Genomic DNA, 27,351 nt, shown 5'->3' with positions numbered 1-27,351 from the left:
CACTTCAGGCCAGGTCTGGAAAAGGTGCTGTAATGACTTTCACAAGATACAAGAGACCAGTGGGGACCATTTGCCTATTGGAGGGGGGGAGGTCCTCCGTCATCCAGGAGGTCTCAGAAAGTCAGGCTTGAGAAGACATGAGGAAGAGACAGGCAAGGCGTGTGTCCTGTGCATGTTCTCACAGTCTCTGGTTGTTAGTATGAGTTGTGATGTCGTCACCTATGAATGTCCTACCTCCTCAGTACCCATAGGCAAATGATGAGTGCCTTCCTTCCAACACCCACTGACAACCAAGAAACACTACCTTCTCAGGAGTTCTGTCATCAGGAACACATTCTAGAACTGAGATTAACAAAGATGTTCGTTGTGGTATATTGTTTTTACAGTTGAAAATGTAGGAAATACATAGCTTCCCACATTTAGAGGACTGGTTAGGTTGCAGTAGAATCCAACTGCTGAATGATAATACAACGTGATAGCCTCGTCGACTCCATGTGCTTCAACCTAAGTAAATCTCCTCTACATAGTGCTAGATGGCAAAATGGACTTGCAAAAGGAATCCACTGAGTAGGATAGAATTCATGGGTGTCTGAAGAATACACATGTTACATATTACTCATATAATCAGACTTATGAAACAACTGAGGGCAGTTATGTCACAAAGACACAGCCCCATCTCCCAGAGGAGGTGGGGGAAGGAAGGAAAAGAAATACGAGGACAAAGAATGGCTTCATTTCTACTGTGGCATTTTCTTTTCTTTTTTTTAAAGTGTGTGTGTGTGTGTGTGTGTGTGTATGAGAGAGAGAGGAGAGAGAGAGAAATGAGGGCGCAGGTGTGGGCAGGTCAGAGAACAACTTGCAGGAGCAGGAGTCAGTTTTCTCTCTCTACCATGTGGGTTCCAAGGATTGAACTCAGGTCATCAGGCTTGGTGGCCACCTTTGTCACCTCATCCATCTTGTTGATCCAACATTTTATTGCTTTTGCAAAAAGTTAAGATAGAGTAAATTTAGCAAAACTATAACTTTGTAAATATATGTATATATACATATATACATACACACATATATGTATACATGCATAGATATATCTGTACATATATTTTTACACATGCACACAGATATGTATATGTGCATATATATGTATATATGCATACACATATATACATACATATGAGTCCCGGGGCTGATCTGGCCAGGCGGAGTAATGCCCACATTTCTCTAAGCACCTCACACATGTTCTCAGGGACTGGGAGCTCTCAGCTCCGTGGCAGGTGTGAATGTGTTCTTTTTTTTTTTTTTCTCTCTTTAAGCAAGTAGAAATTGCAGGTGACGTTTCCAGTGAACCCACAGCTTCAAAAACAGACTTGACATACAGACCTGCTTCTCTTGTGCAGCTAGGAAGCTACCTATACACAACGGTAACTTAGAACTGTGAGAGCTAGACAAGTTTAAACACAATTTAAGACTAGCCACCTTGGCTAACTGTTCTCTAATAAAGTTGTTCTCTTAGAAAACCCCAGGTGTGAAAGCCACAGTGGTACTGAGCCCCCTGCTGCACTTTGCCAGGGCACGTGCTTCTGGAATGCTAAACTCAAAAATGTGTTATCCAAAGCCAAGGATTATGCCTGTGAACAGCCTGCCATCTTCTACCGATCCCTGGCAGCTTTGATGTGTTCTATTGAGTACCTAACTTTGCTACATTTCTTTTTCATTAGTCCTTAGGGAGCTAGTGGCTAGTATGGTGAACACTTTACGAGCAGATAGCTGGAAACCGAGGCTCAAGGAGTTGAAATTATTTACAGAGGTTGCCTGCTATGGCAAGTGTTTAGGTTGGGACTCAGTCCTAGGAATCTCACATTGCACTCATCCATGCAGTGGCTGTAAGTTGATTTTATGGATGCAGAATGATTGTGACATTTTCTTGGCCTTTGTAGATTAACACCCCTCCCCAGGCCATCTGGATATAATGAAGCCAAGTCTACCCCATGTGTGATGAGTCCCGGGGCTGATCTGGCCAGGCAAAATCGTGCCCACATTTCTCTAAGCACCTCACACATGTTCTCAGGAGCTGGGAGCTCTCAGCTCCGTGGCAGGTGTAAATGTGTTCTTTTTTCTCTCATTAAGCAAGTGGAAACGGCAGGTGAATTTTCCAGTGAACCAACAGCTTCAAGAACAGTGAATGCCTGGCTGGCTGTTGACACACGGACCTGCTTCTCTGCAGCCTGAAAGCTACGCAGGTTGAGACCTGCCAGAACCGCCACTGTGCTTCTCACCTCTCAGTTTATGGCATTGTTGTTGGAGAATAATGAAGAAGAAAGTACAATTTCACAGTCACAAAGGATGCCTTTGAACATCAGGTGCCTTCCCGAGGTATCCTGACGTTTGAGAATGTTCTTTTCAGCGTGCACTCTAACCTCCCTTTAGCTCAGCGCTAGCCCATCGGTCATAGCTATCACGTCTTTATAAAGAAGCCAAAACTGCCCTTTCATCGATGCTACACGTGGGGGCTCTGCGTTGAAATGGAGCTCAGGCTCTCGGTTTAATTTTCTGAGTTGTGAAATGGGCTTACTACTATATCAATTTGCTACTAAAAAGCTATTAGGATTTGGGGAGGTTAGTTTGTTCAGAAGTGTGAATCTGAGTGTTTTTTAAGGTATAACCATGCAACGTTCATTTGTTATGGATCTCAGCAAAAATAATTACCGTTTAGATAGCGAGTGCTAAATCTCAACTGTTTGTGTTAATCGTTGCGTGCTCTGGTATGCACACAGCAATGCACTCTGTCATTTAGGGCATTTCAAGCCAATGGAGAGTGTACATTAGATTAAACTGTGTGATTTTTCCCCAAACTGAACTCAAAATGGAAAATAAAGATCAAACAAAACAATTCCCAAATCCCCACATCAGATTGCCTAGAAACCTGCTTGGAGCCTTCTAATTTCTTATTGATTTCTTACAATGTGGGGATTTAATAAGTGTGCCAGTGTGATTATGGTGGCTAGCCTATCAGATGACCTCTGCTGTATCTTAGAGAATCGAACTCAGAAAACAACATTTTTGCCCTACACACTGTGAAATCCCTTTTTATTTGCTTCTCTTCTGTAACTCTTAGTATCTTGCTACTGTTGTAGATGGAACTCCTCATATAAACTTTGATTATTAGACTGGGGTATGAGTTTCTCTCTCTCTCTCTCTCTCTCTCTCTCTCTCTCTCTCTCTCTCTCTCTCTCTCTGTGTGTGTGTGTGTGTGTACATGTGCCTGTTTTGTACACAAGTGTGGAGACCAAAGGTGGATGCTGGATTTCCTTTCCAATTGACACAGGATCTTCAATCGAACCTGGAGCTTTCCAAGTTGCCTAGGCTGGATGGCCATGGATCCCCCGGTTTCTGCCTCCTGAACATTGGGGTTACAGGGCTCCCAGCACCCCACTTTTCACATGGGTGCTGGATATCAAACTCAGGTGTCTCTGCTTGTGACATAAGCAGAACCATATGAACCGCCTGCCAGCCTCTGTGAGCCTCTTCCTTAATCAATAATTAGTAGCAGTTGGTTAAAAAGAACATATATGGGTCCTTATCTTAGAACAAGTTAGGCTCTCTGGGATGACATGCTTTGGATAACCAATTCTCAGTGTCCAGCCAGAACTTTAGAGCCCATCTAGGCTTAGGTTGAGGCCTCTGTCCTGGGACCCATCAGTGGCCACTTCACAGGGTCAAGAATCAAGCAGGCAAGAGATCACATGATGCCTTTGTCCTTTGTTTAGGCATGTTGAGACCTTAGATCACTCTGTGCAAGCTTCATTTCTTTAAATGAAAGACACTGAAGATTTTATTTGTATTTGCTTCAGCAGTTGAGTGGGGATGAGTTAAGTGAATATATAAATATCTCTGTCTGTTCACTATGTATCTATTTGTCTACTGTCTATCTATCTATATCTATCTATCTATCTATCTATCTATCTATCTATCTATCTATCTATCTATCTATCTATCTATCTGGCTCAATAAAACCACCACCACAGTAGCACTTTAAAGCACAGCAGGGAAACAGTTCAGGACCCCTGCTTGTATCTGTATCCAGCTTCTCTTCATGACTATTTTATTTGCTGGTAATTTCCAGCAGTTTCCCTAGAAATCCTGGGATATTCCAGAGAGAAGGGTTAGTCGTTTTCTGATTCTCTGGTGTGCTGAATGAGAGATATTGATCTGACCATCCAGAAATGTTAACCAAAGAACAGCGCCAGCTCCCTAGGAGCAGAACAAAACACATTCCTGGTCTCTTCCTTTGCTTGACAAGGCAAATGTTCACTCCCATGAGAGCTTACTGCACTGCCTGCATGTCCATCCATGTGGATAAAAGCCCTATCTTTTCTTCTAGGGCCCCTTTCTGCCAGTGGGAGCAACACACACAACACAAGAGACTGGTAACAGTTCTCTTGTGACAAGGCTGGAGACTGAAGGACCCTTCCTTACTCTCACATTGTCTACAGATATGCATATGCAGCTAAGCTCATACCTCGGTGCGAGCAGCATGTGAGTGCCTTACTACTGCCATCCCATCCTGTGGGCTCTTCACAGCTCTAACTCTGACATCATACCTTCATATTTTCCTCTTCACAGAGAAGGCATTAAATATGCTCCACTCCCCTCCTCTGACCCGGGAAATTATATTCTTTTTTTCCCCACCATTTAGTTAATAGGTCTTATGCACCCAATTGTTACATATAACAATCTACGGATTCAAAAAGTCAGGCGATCAAACCATAAATCTCTGACTTTTCAACACAGACTTGAAGAGCTACTTGTAAAAGAATGTGCTTGGGGAGTAGAGGGGAGACCCCTGTACCCTACAAACAAATGTGGAGGGTAAACTCTGGCTCCTGCACTGTCAACTCCCAGGGCAGAGCTGGGATTCTTACTCTGATAGCATGTGTGCATACCTGGGTTGAGGGGACATGGGGACTTTCTACCTGCTCCTGTTCTTTGTACCTGGTGAATCCTCCCCTTTCAGGCATATTGTAAATGTATTCCTTTCTCTGAGCATTCCCGAAGACAACCCCCCCCCCCAGGTTTGAATCAGCATGTGCTCATTGGATGAGAGAGTAAATTAGACCATGGGCAATATTGTCACCAATACACACACATATGTATGTACAAGTGCATATTCACGAGCATATCAGACATAGCTCAGGATGCTGAGGAGCCAGGAATGGGAGTAGAATGATGCAGTAACTCTGGGATGACCAGCTACACCTCACTCCACCTGATACACATAGTCTCACCCCCTACTCCCCTTAGAGCATTCCTGGTTTGGGTTCCAAACACCTTTCCTGATGAAACTCACTCCCAAGTAGACCACATCCACCACCTCTATGCCTGTGGCTCTTCTGCCTTGGCATAATGGAGAATCACCTCATTCTTCAAGACAGCATTAAAAAAAAAAAAAAAAAAAGACATCTGTGAACTTTGACCTTCCATAGGTCCATTCATGGAGTTGCATGCATGAGTCTTCCCATTGTGGGAATTGGGGAAAAGCAAGCAAATAACTTCAGACGGGCATTAGATAAATACCATAAGCAACAGAAATAGAACAATCACGAGCAATTTGAAGACCGCCAGGCAAGGAAAGAAAATATCTAAGTCAGGAAGGCATCTGTACAGGAAAATGAAAAATGAAATTATTTCCATTCTGTTTCTCTCCCACCTGGACTCTCCTCTGGAGCCTTATAAGCACATTATCTCATTTGACAAAATGTGTCGGCAATTATAACGCCACGTGTGAAGGTCCAATGCATGAAGAAACTGCATTTTGGACAGGAAGGAAAAAATTGTATATTCTCATTGCTGTGGCTACATATTTATTTTTCAAAATAACTCTGTTATTTGCAGTTTATTAAGTTTGATGACCGGGGCTGATGACACTCAGGAATGGTTAGACAAGGTGGCAGTCCGGTCTGAGATGGGATCATACTGCTATCATCCCTAAGAAGCCTTGCTCATTTGCGGATTTATTTGTGTACCTTCTTCTCTGCTGGCTCCCTAGCAGGCCAGAATCTTCTACCCGGTTATTATGTACACCCGGTTTGCTTCCTTTCATGGCTTGGCATCATTGGGATTGTATGCATCACTGGTAATGGCACTGTCATGTCTGCGGGTCAGGAGGGCTCTGGAGAGCCAGCCATCCAGTGAGCCACGCTACATTTGAAGAGATAATATTGTTCCTGGTGAAGGTTATTCGGCTGCCAAGCACCCTGGTTTTAAAAACAGAGCCGGTCCTCCCAGATGACAGGGCTTAACAACAGCAGAAAGGCAAGCAGCCCAGTTCTTCCTCCAGACAGTGGGGAGGATTTGGTGTGTAGAGGGGCAGGAGATAGCCTACACTGTATGGTGCCTGACAGATAGGTTCAGGCTGAGGTGTGCACAAGGTACCAGGAACTTGGCATTTGCTGGTTGCATGTGAGTGTGGCAGTTTGTGAGCTTGAGCAGCTGGTAGAAGATGCCTTCTTCAAAGGCTTGTCATGAGTAACCTATGAAGCTGTGTCAAGTATGCATTGGATTCAGGGAAAAATAGATGGAGGTGGTAAGAAGATGTCCTCTGAGCCCAAAGGCGATAGGAAGCTTTTGGTCACAGTTGTTAATCCTTAACCTTAACTCTGGGGTGTAGACAAAGGCAGGTCCCAGAGACTGCTTGACAGATATAACCTGATAGGGACATGAGCTTCAGGTTCAGTGAAGAGGCAATGTCTCAAAAACCAAAACACAACACAAAACAAAACAAAACAAAAATCAAAGGCAGAACAATAGAGGAAGACATGCAATATTCTCTTCTGGCTTCCACATACATATGCACACAGTCACAAGCATTTGTCTGAGTGTGTGCATGCGCATGCACGCGCACACACAGACCCACAGACACAGACCCACAGACACACCTTCATATTTTCCTCTTCACAGAGAAGGCATTAAATATGCTCCACTCCCCTCCTCTGACCCGGGAAATTATATTCTTTTTTTCCCCACCATTTAGTTAATAGGTCTTATGCACCCAATTGTTACATATAACAATCTACGGATTCAAAAAGTCAGGCGATCAAACCATAAATCTCTGACTTTTCAACACAGACTTGAAGAGCTACTTGTAAAAGAATGTGCTTGGGGAGTAGAGGGGAGACCCCTGTACCCTACAAACAAATGTGGAGGGTAAACTCTGGCTCCTGCACTGTCAACTCCCAGGGCAGAGCTGGGATTCTTACTCTGATAGCATGTGTGCATACCTGGGTTGAGGGGACATGGGGACTTTCTACCTGCTCCTGTTCTTTGTACCTGGTGAATCCTCCCCTTTCAGGCATATTGTAAATGTATTCCTTTCTCTGAGCATTCCCGAAGACAACCCCCCCCCCAGGTTTGAATCAGCATGTGCTCATTGGATGAGAGAGTAAATTAGACCATGGGCAATATTGTCACCAATACACACACATATGTATGTACAAGTGCATATTCACGAGCATATCAGACATAGCTCAGGATGCTGAGGAGCCAGGAATGGGAGTAGAATGATGCAGTAACTCTGGGATGACCAGCTACACCTCACTCCACCTGATACACATAGTCTCACCCCCTACTCCCCTTAGAGCATTCCTGGTTTGGGTTCCAAACACCTTTCCTGATGAAACTCACTCCCAAGTAGACCACATCCACCACCTCTATGCCTGTGGCTCTTCTTCTGTGATGGTGGTGGTGGGTGCTGCTGCCTTGTGTATCTATGTGTGTGTATGATTTTCTCAGTGTCTTCTCGACAGAGCTTTACGAAGATCCTGTGTTTCTTAAGATGTTGGGCCTTTGGTTACTACATAAGAGTGACTCCTGAGTTTCTGGAAGTTAGAACCCATTTGCTTTTCTCTCTCTCCAAAAGTTCGATAGATAACTGCACTGTCTTTTCCTCCTGACTCAGCCAGCCTCCCAGCAGCTCCGGATGGAAAGAGCAGCAGAGAGTCAAGTTCCTCTTGTGTCAGAATAAACTCGGCACACACACTCTGTTTTTTTACCTCAGTCTTTTTAAGGTTTCTGAGATATTCATTCATAACTTCACTGATCTGAAAACTCTTAAATTCAGACTACCACAAGAGTATATACACAATCCAGGTTTTGCTTTGAACCATGAACCTTGCTAAAAGGGCAGCTTAGAGACGGTTAAGAGCCCACGTGTAAGCCCAGTCAATTTCTTCCACTACCCCTCACCCTTCTATTCTTTCCTTTGGAAATAAAAATCTGAGCAGAAGATTATGAATATCTGTCAAGGTACTGACCTTTGAACTCTCTCAACTTTACTTTTGGGCCTACAGTGGTGTAGGGACATGTGATGACTACCATTCACTGCCAACTTGACAGGATCTAGACATGACTATCTAGGCAAAAAAGTGCTGGGCTCCTTTGGGAGTTTCTGGACTGGGTAAAGTAAGGTGGCAAGACCCTCCCTAGACTTGGGTGACAAAGCCCCGTGGTCTGAGATCCTGAACTTAAAGAGGAAAAGCAAACTGAGCATTTGCGTTCATCCCTCCCTGCCTCCCTCCCTCCCTCCCTGTGATGGCTGCAATGTGAGCAGCCGCTTCATGCTCTGCAGCTGTGAATGCCCCGCTGTGATAGTCTTGAACTGTGAGCCAAAAGAAACCCTCCCTCCCTTAAGCCACTTTTGCTGGCATTTGTCACAGCTATGAGGAAAGTGACTAATTACAGGAAGAAATCTCCATGTCCAATAGCATCAGTGGCTGTCTGGAGAAGGTTGCCCACAATAGTGTGTTTTGATTCATAGAGGTTGGCACCAACATGGGTCTCAGTTCCCATGGAAATCTCTGCCAGTGTTTTTTGCTTGATTCAGCCAATTATCTTAGCAACCATCAATAGCACCTTGCCTCCTCCCCATCCCATGACAAGCACATTCTTAGCTCATTTTAGTTGAAAAAGAAGCCCATCTGTTAGGTGATATTAAATTCAGAGAGATGTTTTTGTGAAATGTTTGGCCTTTTCTTTTAAATGCTTGACAGTATGCCCCAGGTAAGAGGTGTGCAATTCTCTGACTCTCCTCTCCTCTCCTCTCCTCTCCTCTCCTCTCCTCTCCTCTCCTCTCCTCTCCTCTCCTCTCCTCTCCTCTCCTCTCCCCCCTCCTTCTTCTTCTTCCTCCCCTTCTCCTTTGTCTCTTCTGACTTCCTTTTCTCTCTCTGCTAGTTTCTGTTCTGAGCTCTCCTTATGGATGTAAGCAGATGATATGAATATGACCCCTTTCTCTAACCCAGCTTCAACACCAGACACTTAATGATGCTCTCCTATTCTTCTCCAACTTCATGTACCAGAGATGTTTCAATAGAAAACCCCTAGTTGACCTTTTTTTTTCCTCTAAGAACAGTAAAATCCATTCTTGAGAACCATGATACTACAATCATTTTTAACTTTTTTTCTGTAGTTACAAGAAGAAAATGAAGGAAAGAAAAAAGAGAATAGTCTAAGACAACTAGTTTATTTCCTAAATTCCTTGGGGGTTCTTGGTTATGCATTACTGATATTTTCTTATTCTTATGATAAGGATGGGGTTCCAGGAAAGAAAAGTGATCCATACGAAGGCAGGATGTTAGATGAGACTGGGATTTCAGGTAAGGGTAGATTTCCTGATGGTGATAAGATTCTAGGTGAGATATGAGGCTTTGAACAGGCATGAGACTCCACAGACCCCAGCTGTAGATGAGAAGGAGGTATCTGATACAGATGGGGCTACAATGGGAGCTGGAATTCCAAATGGGAACAAAACTTCAACAGGAAGGATGAGAGACTGAAAGGGAAGACGGGACATGAACATGAGACTCTGGGAGAGGGCTCTGCATGAGTTTGGTCCTACAGGTGGGTTAGGCTGCTGGTCAGGGTAGATTCCAGGTAATGCTGGTACTATGGTAATGATGGGATTGCATGCAGGCATAGGCTATGGTGAGAATAAACATTCGAGTGCATCTGGTCCTGCAGGTGAAGATGGACTTCAGGTGAGGGTGAGACTTTGGGTAAGGACTCCATATCTTGGGTGGTGATAGTTTACTGTAACTGCAAGAGTATGGAGAATGTGGGACTATGGGTGAGGATGGAACTACGGATGAGGATGGATTTATGGGTAAGAGTGGAACTATGGGTAAGGGTGGAACTATGGGTAAGGGTGGAATTTGAGATGATGGCCTGAGGGAGGTGAACATAGCACCTCCTGTAGTTGGCAAGACCAACACTCCCCCTTCATGGCTTCAGGGAGACAGGGACAGACATTCCCACCCTTATACACATTCAGGGAATACCTCTCCGTAAGAGACCGGCTGCTTACTTAGGTTATCTTCATCCTCTGTGTTTGTGGTGCCAGGACTTAGGTACTTGAAAGGAGCAAGGAAGGTTGACAGTATGCTGACTTTGTCTGGAAAGAGAAAGAAGAGGAGATGCACTTTTGACATCGAGTTTCAGAAGAATCCAGTGCGTTCTTATGTTCTTATTACCAAGAGGTTGGAAAGGAGAGGTGGGAAGGTCATCATGGCTGCAGACACTTCATTGTGGCTTTTTTTAAAAATTGAATTTCAGGCAGCGTTTTTATCAAATTCCTCTCTCTCTTCAATTTAAAATCTTATGATTTCCATTTTTCTTCTTTTATATATTTAGTTATTTATTTTTGGCATCTTCTCTGCCCTTGTTTCACATTCCTGAAAACTTTAAATAGTTGTCTTCAGGGTAATAACATTTCGTCTACTTACAGGTGAGTGAGCTAACACCTACCATATAAAGAAATTTCTAAAATAATCAAAATCCAGTAACACAATTCCAGAATTAAGAGACTTGTCCCAATAAAAGCAAGGATTCTCCTAACCCCCCCATTGGTGGAATATTTCCTCTGAGCTCTTGAGCTATAGATATGACATAAAAAAGTAGACACTGAGAAACACACACACACATACATACACACACACACACACACACACACACACACACACACACACACACACTTATTGAATGCTTAGTTTTTAAAGGACCACGGATGAAAGTGCTACCATTACTTGTCTGTTGTGGTACAGGTGTGTTAGAGGTATTTCTGATCCTCTCCTAAGCTGCTTGAGGCTTGGCAAGAAGGACTGTGCCGTGCAGGGCCCTTTCCTTCTCCTCTGCTGCCTTCCTTCCCTCAGGGCAAGATGTTTTAAAGGGGTTACCATGTTCAACACTGCTTCTGACCTCATCCTGTTATTACAGAGGAGTTCTGCCTGTGCCAGTATTCCCATTCCACGTATACCTTGATCTAAGGGCAGATACCCATGAAAACACTCACTGGTGCTTTTTAACTGCCCTTAGCCTTCAGGCAACCAGACCCAGGTTGGGATTGGTTCTTTTCTTCCAAGGCTGAGCCTGTTTTCCCTTTAGACAATCTTTCCCGAGGCCAGGGGAGATCACATTGAAATTCATCTCGGAGCCTGTTAACAGCTGTTGTTTCCAGTAGGGACAGGCACCAATATAGTGTTCACAGAAAGAGAACAATAAATAACTCTAATATGAAGTGTCTGCTCCTCCTTCATTCTAGCAAACACTAAGGATCTACACAGTGAAGGCTTTGCTCCCCCTGAGCCCTGCCACACAAGCTCATTTACTCCAACAGAATGAAATACCTTGCTTGAGTTATAATTTCATTAAGTGAGTCCAATAACGTCGCACAAAGACTGTGAAGCTCAAATGATTTTGTCTGGAGGATCTCAAAATGAAATTATAATTTTTTTTAATAAAGCAGGAACACCAGCGAAACACCCACAAAATATACCAAACTATTTCAGGGCAAAACTGTGAAATATATAAAGATCCATTCAAGTTCTTGCTTTTTGCTGTTGTTGGGTTTTTTTTTTTTTCATATCAAACAAAAAGAGTGCATGCAGTTAAAAATGAATGCTGGATGAAGAGGGCTTTTCAGTGAACACATAGTCTTCATATTGTGTGAGGCATGGATAAGCCAGGACAAGCACTTACTGTGTATCTAAAGTTCATGCTTAAGGCAAAGGGCATGGGTATTTCCAAGGAGGATACTCTACTGTCTCGTGAGCAGACAATGATTAATGGCAGTAGTTATTAACAGAGAGCAAGTGCAAGGAGTACCACAATGAAACAGCACCCTACACCGACAGGGCAGCTACTGTCAACAAGACAAGAAAATAGTGTGTCGGTAAAGGTGTGTGTGAAGCCCAGATCCTGAGCTGCATCAGTGATGACATGAAGCAGTGCACTGCTCTGGACATGCCAATCTCTCTCATAGGTCTATACCTCAAAGGACTGAAGGTGTCACTTCACTGTGGTCTAGAGACAGACATTCAAGTGTCCACTGACAGATGGATGAATAAACAAAAATGTGTTCCCTTACAGTAGAATGTCCTTCAGCACGGAGAAGAAAGAATCCACACAATTTGCCCTCATATGGTTGAAATTATGGGTTTTGTAGTACAAGATATATGGCGTATGACCTCATTTACATGTGCAATCTGAAAAGTCTGTGAGTGGGGAGATGTCAGTTAAAGAACATAAAGCTTTCATGTATCTTGAGTTCAAGGTTCTGATTCCCTAATGAAAAGCATCATGACTGTAGGCAACAGCAATGCATTGAATGCTTGCAGCCTAATGAGAATAGATTTTTACACTCCTATACACACTCACACACACACACATACACACACAATGGTAACTCTGAGTAATAATGGACATATTAACCTAATTATGATAATTATACAATGTATACATCTATAAAATCATAACATGATATACTTTAAATATGTATGATTTAATGAGCCCATTAAATATTCTTAGATTAAAGTATATCACCACCATGTTAATGAGAGTAAAATGTAACTGAATATCCTATGTGTTTAAGATTTCTTTATTTTATTTTAGGTGTATGGAAGTTTCCTTTGCCTGTATGTATGTACATCATGTGCCTGCCAGGTGTCCTTGGGTATCAGAAGAGAGTACTGAATCCCCTGGAACGTGAGTTATGGATGATTGTAGCCCAGTGTGTGAGTGATGGGAACTGAACCTGGGTCCTTTGCAAGAGTAGTAAATGCTCTCAGCTCCATCCCTTATACACACATGCGCATGTGTGTGTGTTTCATCATCTGTCATACATGTAAAACTAAGAGAAAAGTGTTATCCTTGATTTTAAGGCATATAAAGAAAAAGTCATGTGATGATGATATTATGATTAAAAGACTTAAAGGTTAATATTTAGGAGAAAAAAATTACATGTGCTTTCTATAAAAGCAATCCCTTGCACTGTATTAATAAACAAAAATGATCATGGTTAGTTGAAACTCAGTGACAGACCATGCTGAGGAATATCCTCATATGAGAAAATAGAGTGATTTCCCCTCCTTTCTTTCCAAAGCCAAAGAAAGCCATAACTTGACATCACTGTGGTAAAGAAGAGGACAGATGTGGTAACTGTTCAGTTTGTCTTGTTGCTTCCCTTTGAATGAAGAGTGGGAGCTGTAGAGGAACTGTTATCTCCCTTTTTTGTGAGCAGAGAACCCATGAGCATGTTGTTACATATCCCAAGCCCATGCCTAGAGAGAGCAGGGAGGAAGGGTCATTAGTAAGGGTGAGAAATGTTACTGGTCATGATGACCGTGATGACTTGCCACCACTGTAATCATTACTAAAATAAAACAAGATATATGAAGTGACTGTTTGCAGAGTTGGGGTAGCAGGTAGTGAACAAGGACTGTGTCTGAGGAAAAGGAAATCATTTTTCTAGTAGAAAGACAGACTCTACAAAGTCCACAATGATATTCACAAACTGATCTAAGCCAAGAACAAAGGTTGCACCATTAAGATAGTTGTCCAGGTCACACTGCACTGTACAGTGAATTCCAGGCTCCCTTGGGCTACAGAGTGAGACCAGGCCTAAAAAAAATCCAAAACCAAAACAAAGACCAAATCAACCAACCAAACACATAAGAACTAATACCCTATTGTATTTTTTACAATACAAAATAAAGCATAAAAAAAACCCAGAAAAAATATGAGTAGCTAATTAAAAAGACAAGGGAAGAGCAGGTGCCATATGGGATAAATTGGAAGGAAATCGGCAGTTTGCTTCAAACACATTGGAGATGAGTGTGTATGGACAGATATACCATGAAGGTATAATCACAAGGAAGGGTGATGACTGAATTAACAACAGATATCGTAAGTCTTGAGATTCAGGAAATTCCCATGAATTAAAAAGTCATGAAATCACAATAAACCATTAAAAGGACATCCTTGAGAGTGCATTCACTTAGAGTTTCAAGCAGCATGAATCAAAAACTAGCAAACGTAAGCTGAAGGGTAGACAAATACATGACCAATGAGATTTTAGCATTCCTCTCAGTTCTGGGGAGAAAAAGCAGGGCAGAGAGATGGTGTGCAGGAGAGGCTGAAGCAAGCTCAGAGCTAGCCTGATCTCAGTGGCATGCGCAGAATACTCTGATCAACAAGAGAGGTGTGTACTTTCATCTCACGGTATCACAGCACACTTATTGAGAGAGATAATCTGCTTAGAAAAAAAAACAAAACAGGTCCTAATAAATTTCAAAGGACTGAAATCACAAGGTAAATATGATTAAATCAAATGTTCATAAATAAAAGTCCAACTAAACAAAAATTTAATAAGCATAAACCATACTGTTAAAATCAAAACAGAATCTCCAGACTGGGATTATGTGCTTATAGTCCCCAGAGTTTATCTGTATCCAGAGTGTAAGAATCTTTCTAACTTAATAACTAAGGTTATAAAATACAACTTCTAAAAGTGGTCACGATATTTGAACAGAAATTTCACAATAGAAAAGAAATGTATTGCCAATAAATTCACCAAGTTGTATTAACTGGCAGTATGGCTTGGGGAAATGCAAATTAAAACTTCAGTGAGACTTGCAAATAGAGACCACACCTTTTAGCAAAGCTTCAAGTATAAAAATACTGGTAATGCTAAAATGTGGTAAAAGATGCAGAGATAGCCACAAAGCTCATATTAATAGACACATTTTAGGAACCTTTGGATGATATTCTAACTGTTAGATATACACCTATGACCTACCAACATCATTTCTAGATTTTTACTCAACTTAAATGAAATAGATATCTTTACAAAGGATCTGTGTTTGTATTTGTATTGTAAAGGTTCTTATAGAAACTTTACCCATCATGACTCCAAATTCAAACTACCTCAGATGACCATCGACAGAAGAACGAACAAATAAATTTTAATACATTTACAGGATGAAGTAGCACAGAGCCAAACAAAACAAAATGAAATGAAAGGCTGGTACTATCAAAATACATTATGCTATGGATGCATCTCAGAAGCATTAGATGGGTGGGGGTGATGGAGAGAGAGAGAGAGAGAGAGAGAGAGAGAGAGAGAGAGAGAGAGAGAGAGAGAGAGACTGAGAGAGAGTGGAAAAAAAACAGTCATAACACAGAATGTACCACTTTAGAAATTTAGAAATTTAGAAATTTCAGAGCAGGCAAAACACCTTCATGGTGAAAGAAAATCCTTACTTTGTGATGTTACTGTTGCTGCAAACTGCTTTGTGTGAGAGCAATCAGGTGGCCCCTGGGGTTGGGTTTTAGGGTGGCTAGGAAGAGGTCATGAAGAATATTTCTGGTGTGACGACGAAAACATATTCTATGTAGATGAAGCTGTGGGCTTCATGTGTGTGTTATGGTAGAGATAGTAAAGCCATGTGCTTTACGGGGACATGCAGGTGTCCCTAATCCACAATCTTTCCCATTATGTAAATTATACCTCAGAGGTCAAAGTGCTAAAGACAAAACTGTAACTGGGCAAGAAAACAACAACAACAACGACAAAATGTTTCAAAGCCTCAAAGTAAAAGAGGGAAGTGGAGGGTGGCATGTGTGTTATTCCATCTGTAAAGAAGAGTCAGGATGACAGATGTTGAGTGAAGGTATGGACCAGCATGGATAAATTCCATATCCACTTGTAGGTCCGCTTATCACCATTTATATTTTTATATTCTTGTCTGTTTATTTTATAATTGTGAGTACTCAGACATATTTTAAAAGTCCTAGGCACTACAGAAAAAGAAAAGCCAAATCATAACAACCAATAACCTTAAAGCCTAAACCAGCCCATCGTAACCAATCTCAAAGACAAAGCCTAAACCAGCCCATCACAACCAATAATCTCAAAGACAAAGCCTAAGCCAGCCCATCACAACCAATCATCTCAAAGACAAAGCCTTTTGGAAACCTCTTTAGAGTCACATGAGGAGGTGAGGCCCCTGGTGAGAGCAGAGTAAGATCCATAGAAAGCTGAACACTGAGATCAGAGTCAAGATGGCTGCCCAAACCTCTGCAGAAGGAGGACTCAGCTTATTTACAGAGACGATTTAGGGGACAGCAAAAAGATTGCATTTTCTTTGGAACATACTTGTGCATGAAAATCCTGTGTGTGTGTGTGTGTGTGTGTGTGTGTGTGTGTGTGTTTGTGTGTGTGTGTGTGTAAGACAGGATCTCATGTAAGTTGGTGGGCAAGTACTTCACTGAGCTACATCCCATGATGAAACACTCTCTTTAAACCAAGCAGGATAAATCGTCTCTTACAGTACGGACATGTCGGTTACCTAGAAAATTCATTCATGCCAAGTAACACGTGCACCAGAAATTTTAATGAAAATGATCATTGCTAAAATATCTGAGAATTTAATCTTACCGTTTGCCCCTAAGAAGTGCCAAGCGGTTTTATAGGATGGGATATTTAAACACACACACACACACACACACACACACACACACACACACACACACACACGAAATGAATGCGACAGTTATGTCCTCATTTTGAAAACTGGAAGTGAGGTTTTTGTACTCTTGTCAGTCCTCTTGTGCGCCACATACATTTCTGTCCAGTACAGTCATCCTGAATAATTACATAACCCAACAAGAAGGGTGACAGTTGGAGTCCACAGAACTCCGTTGGTGCCCTCAGGCTACAATACTTAGCCTCTTTTATAAGTTCTGTTCTTGTGTTTCCTTTTGCCAAAACACACTCTGACAGATGGCCTCCCTCAAGCCTGACCCACTTTCTTTCAGAACTGTATATTCTAAGGGAATGCAGGTATGTGTTTAAGTAAATACTGCTCCTATCTAAATCAAACCTCAAATAAGTATGAACACATGGGCCACCCTCAGAGTCAGGAAACTAATTAACCTGCATGCAGGTGGGAGAAGGGAATGGCATTTTGTAAAAAAGGCAAAGGGTCTTATCTTACATACTTTTAGGGACTTTCAAGTGCTGTTTTTAAATCTTCCGTCCCATGAAGCAATGCAAAGCAATTCCTCTAGCTTTTAAGAGGACTCTGGGTCAACACCGAGTTTTGAAAAACACAAGAAGATTTGATGTCTGTTTTTTTGGTAATTGCAGGGAGGAAATATCTTCTAACAATTTCAGAGATGCATAAAACTTAGGTGTTTGGTCACTGAGAGCTTCCAGGGAAGTGGGAGACAACCTGGAGCACTGTTACTCCCTGAGGCACCTTGTGGGTTCAGCTGTGTCCTCACAATTTAGAAGAAGTCTTAAAACTTAGTTCCTTGGGTCGGGATTGTGTTTGGAGGGAATATCTTACAGGAGGTGACCATGTGGGGGCAGCTATCTGCAAGCCAAGGAGAGATGCTCAGAGGAATCCAACCCCTGACAACACCTTGATCTAAGACTCAGCCTTCAGAATTGTGGGGCAACAAATATCTCTGATTTAAGCCAATTAATGTACATTGTTATAGCAGCTGTAGCTAACCAGTACATTCTTCAATAAACATTGCTTTCCTGCAAACAATTGCAGAGTTAAATGCATGATTTCAAATTCAGTCACTGACACGATGATGTGGAGAGACTTGTGTTCCCAGGGAGGCAACTTTTAGGAAGTAATTGATTAAGCTAAGACCTAGTCCATGTTGTGTCTGTGGTATACAGATAGGTATATATCAGGTATCCTGCATATCAGATATTTACATTACGATTCACAACAGGAGTAGAATCACTGTTTTGAAGTAGCAACAAAATAATTTTAGGCTGGGAAGTTGCCACAACTTGAGGAATTGTATTAAAGGGTTGCAGCGTTAGTTAGTTTGAGAGCCACTGTAGTAGAGGCTTTGAATGCAAAGAGTTTCTCCCAGAATGGCTTATGAGACTTCTCCCTCAAGGGAGGGATGCAAGGTCTAAGCAGGAGAAACACCATGTATAAGGGTTCTGAGTAGCGAGTGAGGATCTTAGTTGAGCTTCTCAATCTAGTTTGGAGGGGTCTCCATTTCCATGAATATGGAAACTTGAGAGAGTAACTCAAATGCAGTTTGAATTGGGAGTCTCAGAGAGAGGCAGTGATGAAACTTCTGGGTGGTAAGAGATGATGATGAGAGAGAGAGGGGGGGAAAGAGAGAGGGGGAGACAGAGAGAGAGAGGGGGGGGAGAGAGAGAGAGATAGAGAGATAGAGAGAGAGAGAGAGAGAGAGAGAGAGAGAGAGAGAGAGAGGAAGGAGAAAGAGGGAAGGAGGAAGACAGAGACAGAGACAGGGAGAGTCATTCAGACCCAGGTTCCTTAAACTTGCCTCCATGATTGTTTCAAGGATAACCAACCCATAAATAAATAGATGTAGATGATACATTTGTTGCCTCAGGCTAGACATAGTGCATATATTGCCAGTTGAAATTCTCTGCCCTCTCTGAGGCTCAGGGGACACTACAGAAGAGGAGGTAGGAGGAATGTAAGAGCCAAAGAAGGGCAGTGGAATCCATTGTTCAGACATGACAGTGGATACAGCCATGAGCGCCCAGCACTGTGACTGCTTGCATGGTGTCTCTCTTCATCAGTTTCCAAACTCACTGAGATTAACTTGTGTCACTGTCCATCACTGAGCTCCATCAGCTCAGGAACGAGTGCTCAAGACAGGAGCCTGGGCTTGAGGAGGGAGGATACATTTAAGACTCAAAGTGTAAGTCTTGTAGGAAGCAGTCCTACATGGAAGTTTCAGAAAGCTGCTGGTCCTGCTGGGGCTTTTTAGGAGCCATGCATGCACAAACAGAACTTGTGGCTTTAAGACAGGGTCCCACGTATCCCAAGCTGACTTTGCACTTGCTATTTAGCTGAGCATTATTTGGAACTTCTGGTCCCCTGGCCTCTATGTCCAAAATGCTGGCATTATGGATATGTGCCACCATGTCTGGTTTTATGTAGGAGTGCTGGGGACAGAACCAAGGGCTTTGAGCATATGAAACAAGTAGCCTATTGGCTCAGCTACACTACTAGCCCCCACAACCCTTATCCATAGGCATTAGAAGCATAACTATTGGTTTCTTACATGTCAAATGCATAGCTGTTGTATAGAATTTTATTTCATTTCTAAGGCATTTTTTCCCTCTTCCTATGTGGATGTCCCTCACAGCATCTTCTTGTGTCAATATGGAGTCATGTGACTAGTAGGTTTTGGACCAATTACTGCCATGCTGTGAAAAGCTTCCAAGACCACACAGGCACACTTGACTTGATATACACAGCACATTCCCATGAACTTTGGCTTATATTTAGAAATAGGGGAAAAGCCACTATGCAAACAAGAAGACACCAGATTGTTTCATGTACACTTCCAGATGTGAAAAACAGGCAAAGGTACAGATGGTCTGACAAATGATTGACAGGGGAAGGTGAATCTTTGCAGGAAATGTGTTTAAATTTAGGAAAAGATTCTCAAGGTATACGTTCACACTTCACTTGGAGGCTTAAAGTTTTCTAAATGATGTGCCAAGGCACTCTGTAGCTTTGCAATATTCTAAATAATTTCTTCATTTTATATGGGAATGGATGTTTTTATAAATGTATGTATGGTATGACATCATTCTCCATGTCTGAGTTTGGCATCCTCAGGCAACTTTTACATATGGGTACCACTGTAGGCGCCTTGGCTTCACTGCTGACTTGAAGGTTATGAATTCTCAATAAATGGATTATAGGACCCAACCTACTGGCACCAAGCCTAACATGGTTGTAGACTGACTTCTCTTGAACTGGTGAGATGGCTTAGAATGTGAGGGTGAGTTCCACAAGCCTGAAGACCAGAGTTGCAGAGAGCTGACTCTTGAGGGTCACCCTCTGGCCTCTATACACACACCCCAAAAGGACCTTATCATTGAGCAGATGGTATCATGGGGCACAAAGGGCTAGAGAGAGCTCAGTTGTCACACCATTCCAAACCCTCATAAGACTCCAGAGCAAGTGGCTCACATAGTAAATTATTCTTCAAATAATTCAAATGAAAGGGATGGAGGTTCTACAGAGTTACTTCTTCAGCAAGTGCCTCCTAAACCCATAGCTTGTGGAGGGCTTGCTTGTCAGCTCATATCTTTATGGTAGCAAATGCATCCTGAAATTATTAACTCATTCGGAAAGTTTTTACACAGACTACAGCATAGTCCTTAAATTAGGTAATGACATATATTTACATTATTTACTAAACTTTTATTTAAGTACTAAAATACATAGCAGCACAAGCACCCAGCCTCCTCACTACACATCAGTATACATTTCCCTTTTTCTAATTTTTTGTCACTGTGGGAAATATCCTAGCTGTTCTTTACCTTTGTGCTACAGAGTCAGTTCTTCCTATCTAGGCTTGAAGCAAAGTTTCTGTCTGCTCTAGAGGGCCTGGACTTTTAACAGCTTTAAAGGTCAGAGCTTTATAGCTTTACTGAGTCCATCTCTGCCATTGTAAGTACTTCTTTTGATTCAGGGACTATTTGCTCTTGGAGGAGAAGCTTCATGGGCATTAAGTCTTTGTATTGGAGACTCACCACCTTTCTTCCTCTTGTGTACATGTTACTACACTTGATCTTATCCAACGGCAGAGAATGATGTTTGCATGTTCTTCTGTTTGCAGTTATGTGTGTGTGTGTGTGTGTGTAGGCCAGGGGACAACCATGGCTGCTATTTCTCAGGTGCTGTCTTTCTTTCTTTCTTTCTTTCTTTCTTTCTTTCTTTCTTTCTTTCTTTCTGTCTGTCTGTCTGTCTTTCTTTCTCTCTCTCTCTCTCTCTCTCTCTCTTTCTTTCTCTCTCTCTTTCTTTTCCTTCCTTCCTCCCTCCCTCCTCCCTCCCTTCTTTCCTTCCTTCCTTCCTCCCTTCCTTCCTTCCTTCCTTCCTTCCTTCCTTCCTTCCTTCCTTCCTTCTTTCCTTCCTTCCTTCTTTTCTTCCTTTATTTTCTTTTGAGACAAGTTGACCAACTGGCCTAGATCTCACAAAGAAGGCAAGGCTAGGCTGGCTGGCTGGCTGACTGGCTAGCTAGCAAATCCCAGTGATCTACCTGCCTCTATTTCCATGATACTGAGGAAACCACCACATCTGCCATTTTTCCTTTTAAAAACATAAATTCTGAAGCTCAAACTCAGGTCCTTTTGCTCTCAAGGCAGGCACTCTAGCAACTGAGTTCTCTCTTCAGCTCCATCACATGGGTTTTTGAGAAGTGTACTGTGCATTGCTATCCTTGAAATGGACCTAGAATGACAAACCACATCTATGGTAGGCTTCTTCACAAACATTCCAATTCTGCATCACTTGTACCATAATAGAACATATTTCTCAAGACCCAGAACTTGTGGGAGCTCATTAGCCCCTGGCTTACAAGTGTTTTTAATTTTTTGTTAATGTGCTCAACCTCTCTGTTGTATAAAAGGCACACTGCCTCTCATGGCTATGGATTTTGGATGATTTCTCAGTGATGTCACCTTTGCCCTGTTTCACTTAGTACACGCTCTAGGAACAAGGTAAAGTCTGCCCCAGAATGTCTTGATCTGCCCCAGTTTGTCCTGACACTCCAGTCTGATCTTTAATAGCATCACTTCAACTCATAACTGTCCCAGTTTGAAAAATACAACAGAAGGTCACCCTACTTGCGAACAAGGCTCTCATCTGATGACAGTGGCCAGAGGCGCTGTATTTATTGTTTAACCTCTTATGCTCTTATGATTTTAAAGTCCAATTCTTTACTTCCTACTAGGCATTTTAATCCATAGTTCTATAGGTACCTGATCCCATGTGTTCAAACTAAATATGTTCTGTATGTTTTGACCTACTTAATGTCATCTATTGAAGGTCCAAATTAGAAATGCTTGGGTCACTTCTATTTGTCTGTTTTCCTTATCCCTTGTGTTAAATGGGCATATCTTCAATTCCTAATTCTTTACCAGGCTATCATTACGTTGTTATATCACATTACATTATATTATCATCATTAATTGTTGCATTTATTTGCAACAATTTCTTATATATCAAGCTTCTCTGTGCTTTAATCTGTGGCCTAAATCACTCTTCTCCAATGAAGGCAATGCAGAATTCTAGGAAACTGGAGATAGTGTGGTGTCCTCGGAATTACATTGTCAGTTATTGCTGCTGGGTGAAGGAGTCCAAGATGAGCAGCAATAGAGGAGATGAACAGAGCAGAGATATATCTTCCAGGGTTCTATTTGCCATATAGTGATGTTGAGGCTGACTGTGAAACGTTAATAGAACATTGCAGGCTTGAAACTAGACTGGTAGTGGTGAGATTTGCATTCTATGAAGAATAGTATAAATTATGAAGAGGAAGAGAGCAGTGTAGGAAAAGAAATTACCTCTTATGATGCCTAAGGATCCACACAGATGAAAAGGACCCCCTTTTAAGCGTTTGGGCCATAGTTAGATGAGGGTAAACTACACATAGATTCCCTTTATTCTTCAAACTTTAGCTATCTTTTCTAAACTCAGCTCTCAGCAATCTCATGGTTGAGGATCCTGCTTTGGAATGAAGCCTAATGCAAAACCTGGATGTTAAACCCCTCTGTGGTTAGTGAGTGAGTAAGTGGCCATCTTTGCCACATGTTTTGCATCTGTCTTAGGTAGTTTTGAATGCATGTTACTGAACATTTTAGCTTAAGCCACGAGGAAATGAGGTCTTTCCCGGCTCTTACCTCATCCTTCTGATTTCCCTCAACACACCTCCCACCTTGATCTTGATCATTGCCACATGCTCCTGCAATAGAAAACAATTTCCTTTCCATGTTATTGCCCAGTGAGACTTTCTCTCTCTAAGGGTCAAGGCAAGTCTTGGTGGTTTTGAACAACTGAAGCAGTTTTGAGTTTCAATTCACATACAAGCTGTGAGACCTTGCCCAACTTTTCTGACCTCCTTAAATTTTAGCACAAATTATCACCAGCACCATCATTGCTACCATCATTACCATCATCAGTATTTTTATCATCATCATTATCATGATCTCCATCATTACCATAATCATCAGTATCTATGTCATAGGGCTAGTGTAAGACTTAATTGAGATGTGGACCTGGAAAGAAACATGGTGTCTGACATATGATGCAAACTCAAATGTGTTGCCAGCCATTAGCCTTATATGGTTATAAAGTCTGACCTATTTCTCACTGCATCTCACAAGATCTCTTATCTTGTTTCCTGTAGATATTCTTCACATCTGCATTTCTGGAGTCAATTGGATATAGTGTTTCCCTCTCTTCTGCTTTCTACTGCTATTTTATTAAGGTACTGAATTGGGCTCATTTGAATATTGGGAGTGAGGCACAGAACTTCCCAGCAAGGCATCCTGCTTTCCCCTAACTTCAGTTAGCCATAGGTCAACCTGACTCTTCCTCACCTCTGTAGGAAATTTGGCAACTTTCTCATCTCCATCCTAATAACTAAAAGTGGAGCGATGCTCATGTGGGTCACTGTTTATAGAGCAGGTCAAAGACTTAGTACCTGAATTTGCAAGTCTAAATTGAATTACTTCTTTTAGACTGAACTTCTAGCTAATGTATGAAAATGATTATTTACCATTTTGAACCTCCTTAATAGACTAATGGTTTGTGCTTCTGATTTCCTTCCTGGGACTCACCAGAGTAAAATCAGAAGATCAAAGCAGTCATTCTCTGTTCTTGTGTGTAAGAGCCACACGAGCTGGGGCACGCGTATTCACAAACACAGCCCTCTAGAGCATGAGATGGCCCCTATTCCTTCCCTTAGTCTCTATCTCACTTGGGACACCGGCCATTCTTTAAGCCTGTGTGGGGTAAGTTTGAGCTGTTTTAACTGAAGGAGGAAAGAATCACTTTTTATGGATTCAGCTCAGATGTTTTGGGCACTCTTCACCCCTACAAGGTAAGAATAGAGCCTAGAACTGTTTCTGTTTGATTTTAGTCACAGTTTTTTACCATCAAATTTAGCACTATATGTTATAATTGTTCATCAAGTGCCTATCTCTCCCAGTCAGAATGCAGGGTTCACAGGACAGGAGTTCTATCTTACTATTTTGCCACATCTTAGTGTTGAACATGTTGTGTGTGTGTGTGTGTGTGCACAACAGATATGCAATTACACAGATTATATGTATGTTCCCTAATATAGCTAAAATTTCAAATGGAGCAAGGTTATGAACAAAGCAAATCTGTTTCTTGGTCCTTCCTGGCCTCTGCTGTTTTGTGGTGACTTATCTCTCTGAGATGAAATTCTCAGTACTCTTTCCCTATGGAGTTCAGAATTCCCTTCCAGAAAAATCCTCAATCCCACCATCCAGGAGAAGCGTCCAAGCTTCCCTTAACATCGTCAAAATGCAGTTCTAGAACAAGAGAAGAACACACACGAATTGTATTAATCTCCTTTTCCCCCTTGAGATACTTATAATAGACTGAGGAGCAATTAATTAACAGAGTTTTCATGGTGGAATTTCAGGCATGGCGATGGATGTGGAAGAGTCTGTGTTAATACCTTCCTATGGTTCTCAGATAACACAGTAGACTCTGTGTTGTTTAGCGTGCCTCAGTTTCCACAAAGGCCCACGTTTACTTTGGAGAAGAATATATCTTCTCTTCTTGTGATTGCAATACAGTATGCAGAATTGTAGCTAAGGAAAGTCTGGTGATTCTGTCTCTTAGGATGCTAGGAACTGTGACTTATTAGGGAAATATGGAAGAGTTGTTCAGGGAGAATCCAAGGGTTAAATCTGTTTCCCAAATACACCATTTCCTCCCCCCTCCCCAAATCCTTGCTTAGAACTAAGTATGGATGTCACCATTCAGCAAAGCCACAAGAGATGTTCACCAAATGCAGAGACAAATACCGAGAGGCAAGAGAAGCATACGTTAAGATGGCCTAAGATGACTTTTAGTCATTGGTTGCTGAGGTGGGGACCTCCTTTAAATACTAGGACATTATTTCTGGGGCTGGAACAATGGGATTAAGGACATTAGGTGCTCTTGCAAAGAGCCTGGGCTCGATTCCTGCTACTCACAACTATCTGTAACTCCACCCTCAGTGCATCCAATGCTCTTGTCTGGCTTCTGAAGGCCCTGTATGCTTGTGGCACAGAGACATACATGGAGGCTAAACATCATAGGCATAAAGGAAGATTACTTGTCTTCCTTGCACATGGTCTGCCATGTGAACTGGATCCATATGGCTGTTTGCAGTGACACCTATCCCACTGTAAAGTTTCTACAGCATTGTGCTTATGGTTCCGGTATAGAAAGGGAAACTGCTTCAGATGAACGCTCCTCTTAGAAACTTCTTTGTAACTTGATGAATGAAGAAGGGTGATAGTGTGCCCTTTAAGGTTTGCAGATGAGACCATATATGAAATTAGCAAGGACCAGACAAATGAGTTTTAAACAGAATGTTAGTCAACAACGCTATTTCTCTTAGCTACCTGTTTCCATTACAGTTTAGCATTTTCCTGCTTTGTGTTGGAATTCCAGTCAATTTCCAAGGTCACCAAACCCTGTTGCTTGGGGTCTCTGCCTCTCCGCTTCCTGTGAAGTTGCTAACAAATGCTCAGGCAGAATAAGGAGGCATCATCACGATGCTGCATGAGATCCTTGTCCTATGCTGACAATCGTATCCTAATGCTCGTGTGAATATTCACTTTCCTATATTAAAAGGTATTGTTTTATTATTTGGAGGGTGTGTTAGGTGAATTGGGGTGTGTGTGTTGCTTGATCAGAACTTTAGGTTGCAATGAAAAAGAGGAAAAACCAAACCCAATGGCTGTCTGTTCTCAGGGAGTCAACTCATGAAGGAGGCCACTGTGGTGTCCAACAGATGTGATCAAGAGGAGGTGCTTGTCTGGAGGGTGCCCAGGACAAGGTGACACATTCTGTATATAATGTAAAGGCACCCACTGCTTCAAGTGGCACTGGAACATGCACAGATTTTGGTGTTTGTACCTCCTGTGTCTGTCCTTGAGGATGAGGAAGAGCCGAGAGCCAAGCATGGTATGGCAGGCCGGCTTAGGTACTGGGGAGCTTAATATGGGATGATCATGAGTTCAGGGGCTACAGAGTGAGTAAAGGACATCCAGGGAAACGTAAAGGTAAAAGCAGAACAAAAAGGAGACCCAGGCTGGAGCTCAGTGCCAGTATGCTGGTTTAGTGTTACACAGCCCTGGGTTCCACGTCCCAGCACTCAGACCAAAAAACAACAGAGAGAGTTTGAGGAAGGAGGACTACCCAGGCTTAGTCATTGTGCAATGGAAAAATGACGGTGGTATGAGAGGATTCAGCAGAAGGACACATAGCTACAGTTTTCCCACCCACACAGCCTTGGTCTTTGCCTCTAGACAAGATCTAAAGCATTGCTCATGGGTTATGATGGAAGATGTGAGTTCCTGGCTGGCAGGCTAGATCACTCAGTAAAATGTGTGCCTTGCCAGTAAGAGCACTTGAATTCTATCTGCTAAACCTACATAAAAATGCCAGGTGTTGCAGCAAACTTGCCTTCTCAATATTGGGGAGGGAGAGACAAATGGCTTCCAGGGCCTCACTGGCCAGCTTGTTTAGCCTAGTTGGTGTACTCCAGGCTGTCAAGCAACCTGCGCTCAAAGGAGGTGGGTAGCCTTCCTGAATCTGAGACCAGGGGTTGTCCTCTGGTCTCCATGTATGTGTGCATACCTTATACACACACCTGCACACACACAGGCACACACACACATACCTGCACACACACACACACATAAAGGGAAGGGTCGAGGCCTGGCTGCAGTTTTTCCATCAAACCCAGGCAGGCATTTTCCAGAGACAAAACTGAAACTGAACTTAAACATCCACAACAGCTTTCAAGTGAAAGACCGTTTCCTGAGTGGAACACTGCATTGTAAAATATTAGTTTCTTATTACTTCTTGTGAACAGCCAAGTAAGTAAAAAGCACAATGCGGGAGATGGATTTTCTACAAGATGGGCGGCGTGGTGCCGCTCTCTATTAGATTCCATGAAAATCAATCTGCA

The 27,351-nt window shown here is 42.3% G+C and overlaps 1 protein-coding gene across 5 annotated transcripts in view; it reads right to left on the bottom strand.

The window, feature by feature from the left end:
* The window catches only part of Adarb2 (adenosine deaminase, RNA-specific, B2), a 566,237-nt gene that overhangs the window by 199,221 nt on the left and 339,665 nt on the right, over positions 1 to 27,351 (bottom strand). For all 5 annotated transcript variants that reach the window (XR_382016.4, NR_110345.1, XM_017315647.2 and 2 more), the window contains exon 2: positions 10,352 to 10,438. Coding sequence is in view for 3 of the 5 variants with exons in the window: in XM_017315647.2 (XP_017171136.1) it covers positions 10,352 to 10,438 (87 nt within the window). In the remaining 2 variants the exon portion in view is untranslated. The remainder of the gene's footprint in view (positions 1 to 10,351; positions 10,439 to 27,351) is intronic.

Source organism: Mus musculus, chromosome 13 (assembly GCF_000001635.26).
Source record: "Mus musculus strain C57BL/6J chromosome 13, GRCm38.p6 C57BL/6J".
NCBI lineage: Eukaryota > Metazoa > Chordata > Mammalia > Rodentia > Muridae > Mus > Mus musculus.
The sequence above is the reverse complement of the archived record's forward strand: the minus strand, read 5'-3'. Positions and strand labels throughout refer to the sequence as shown.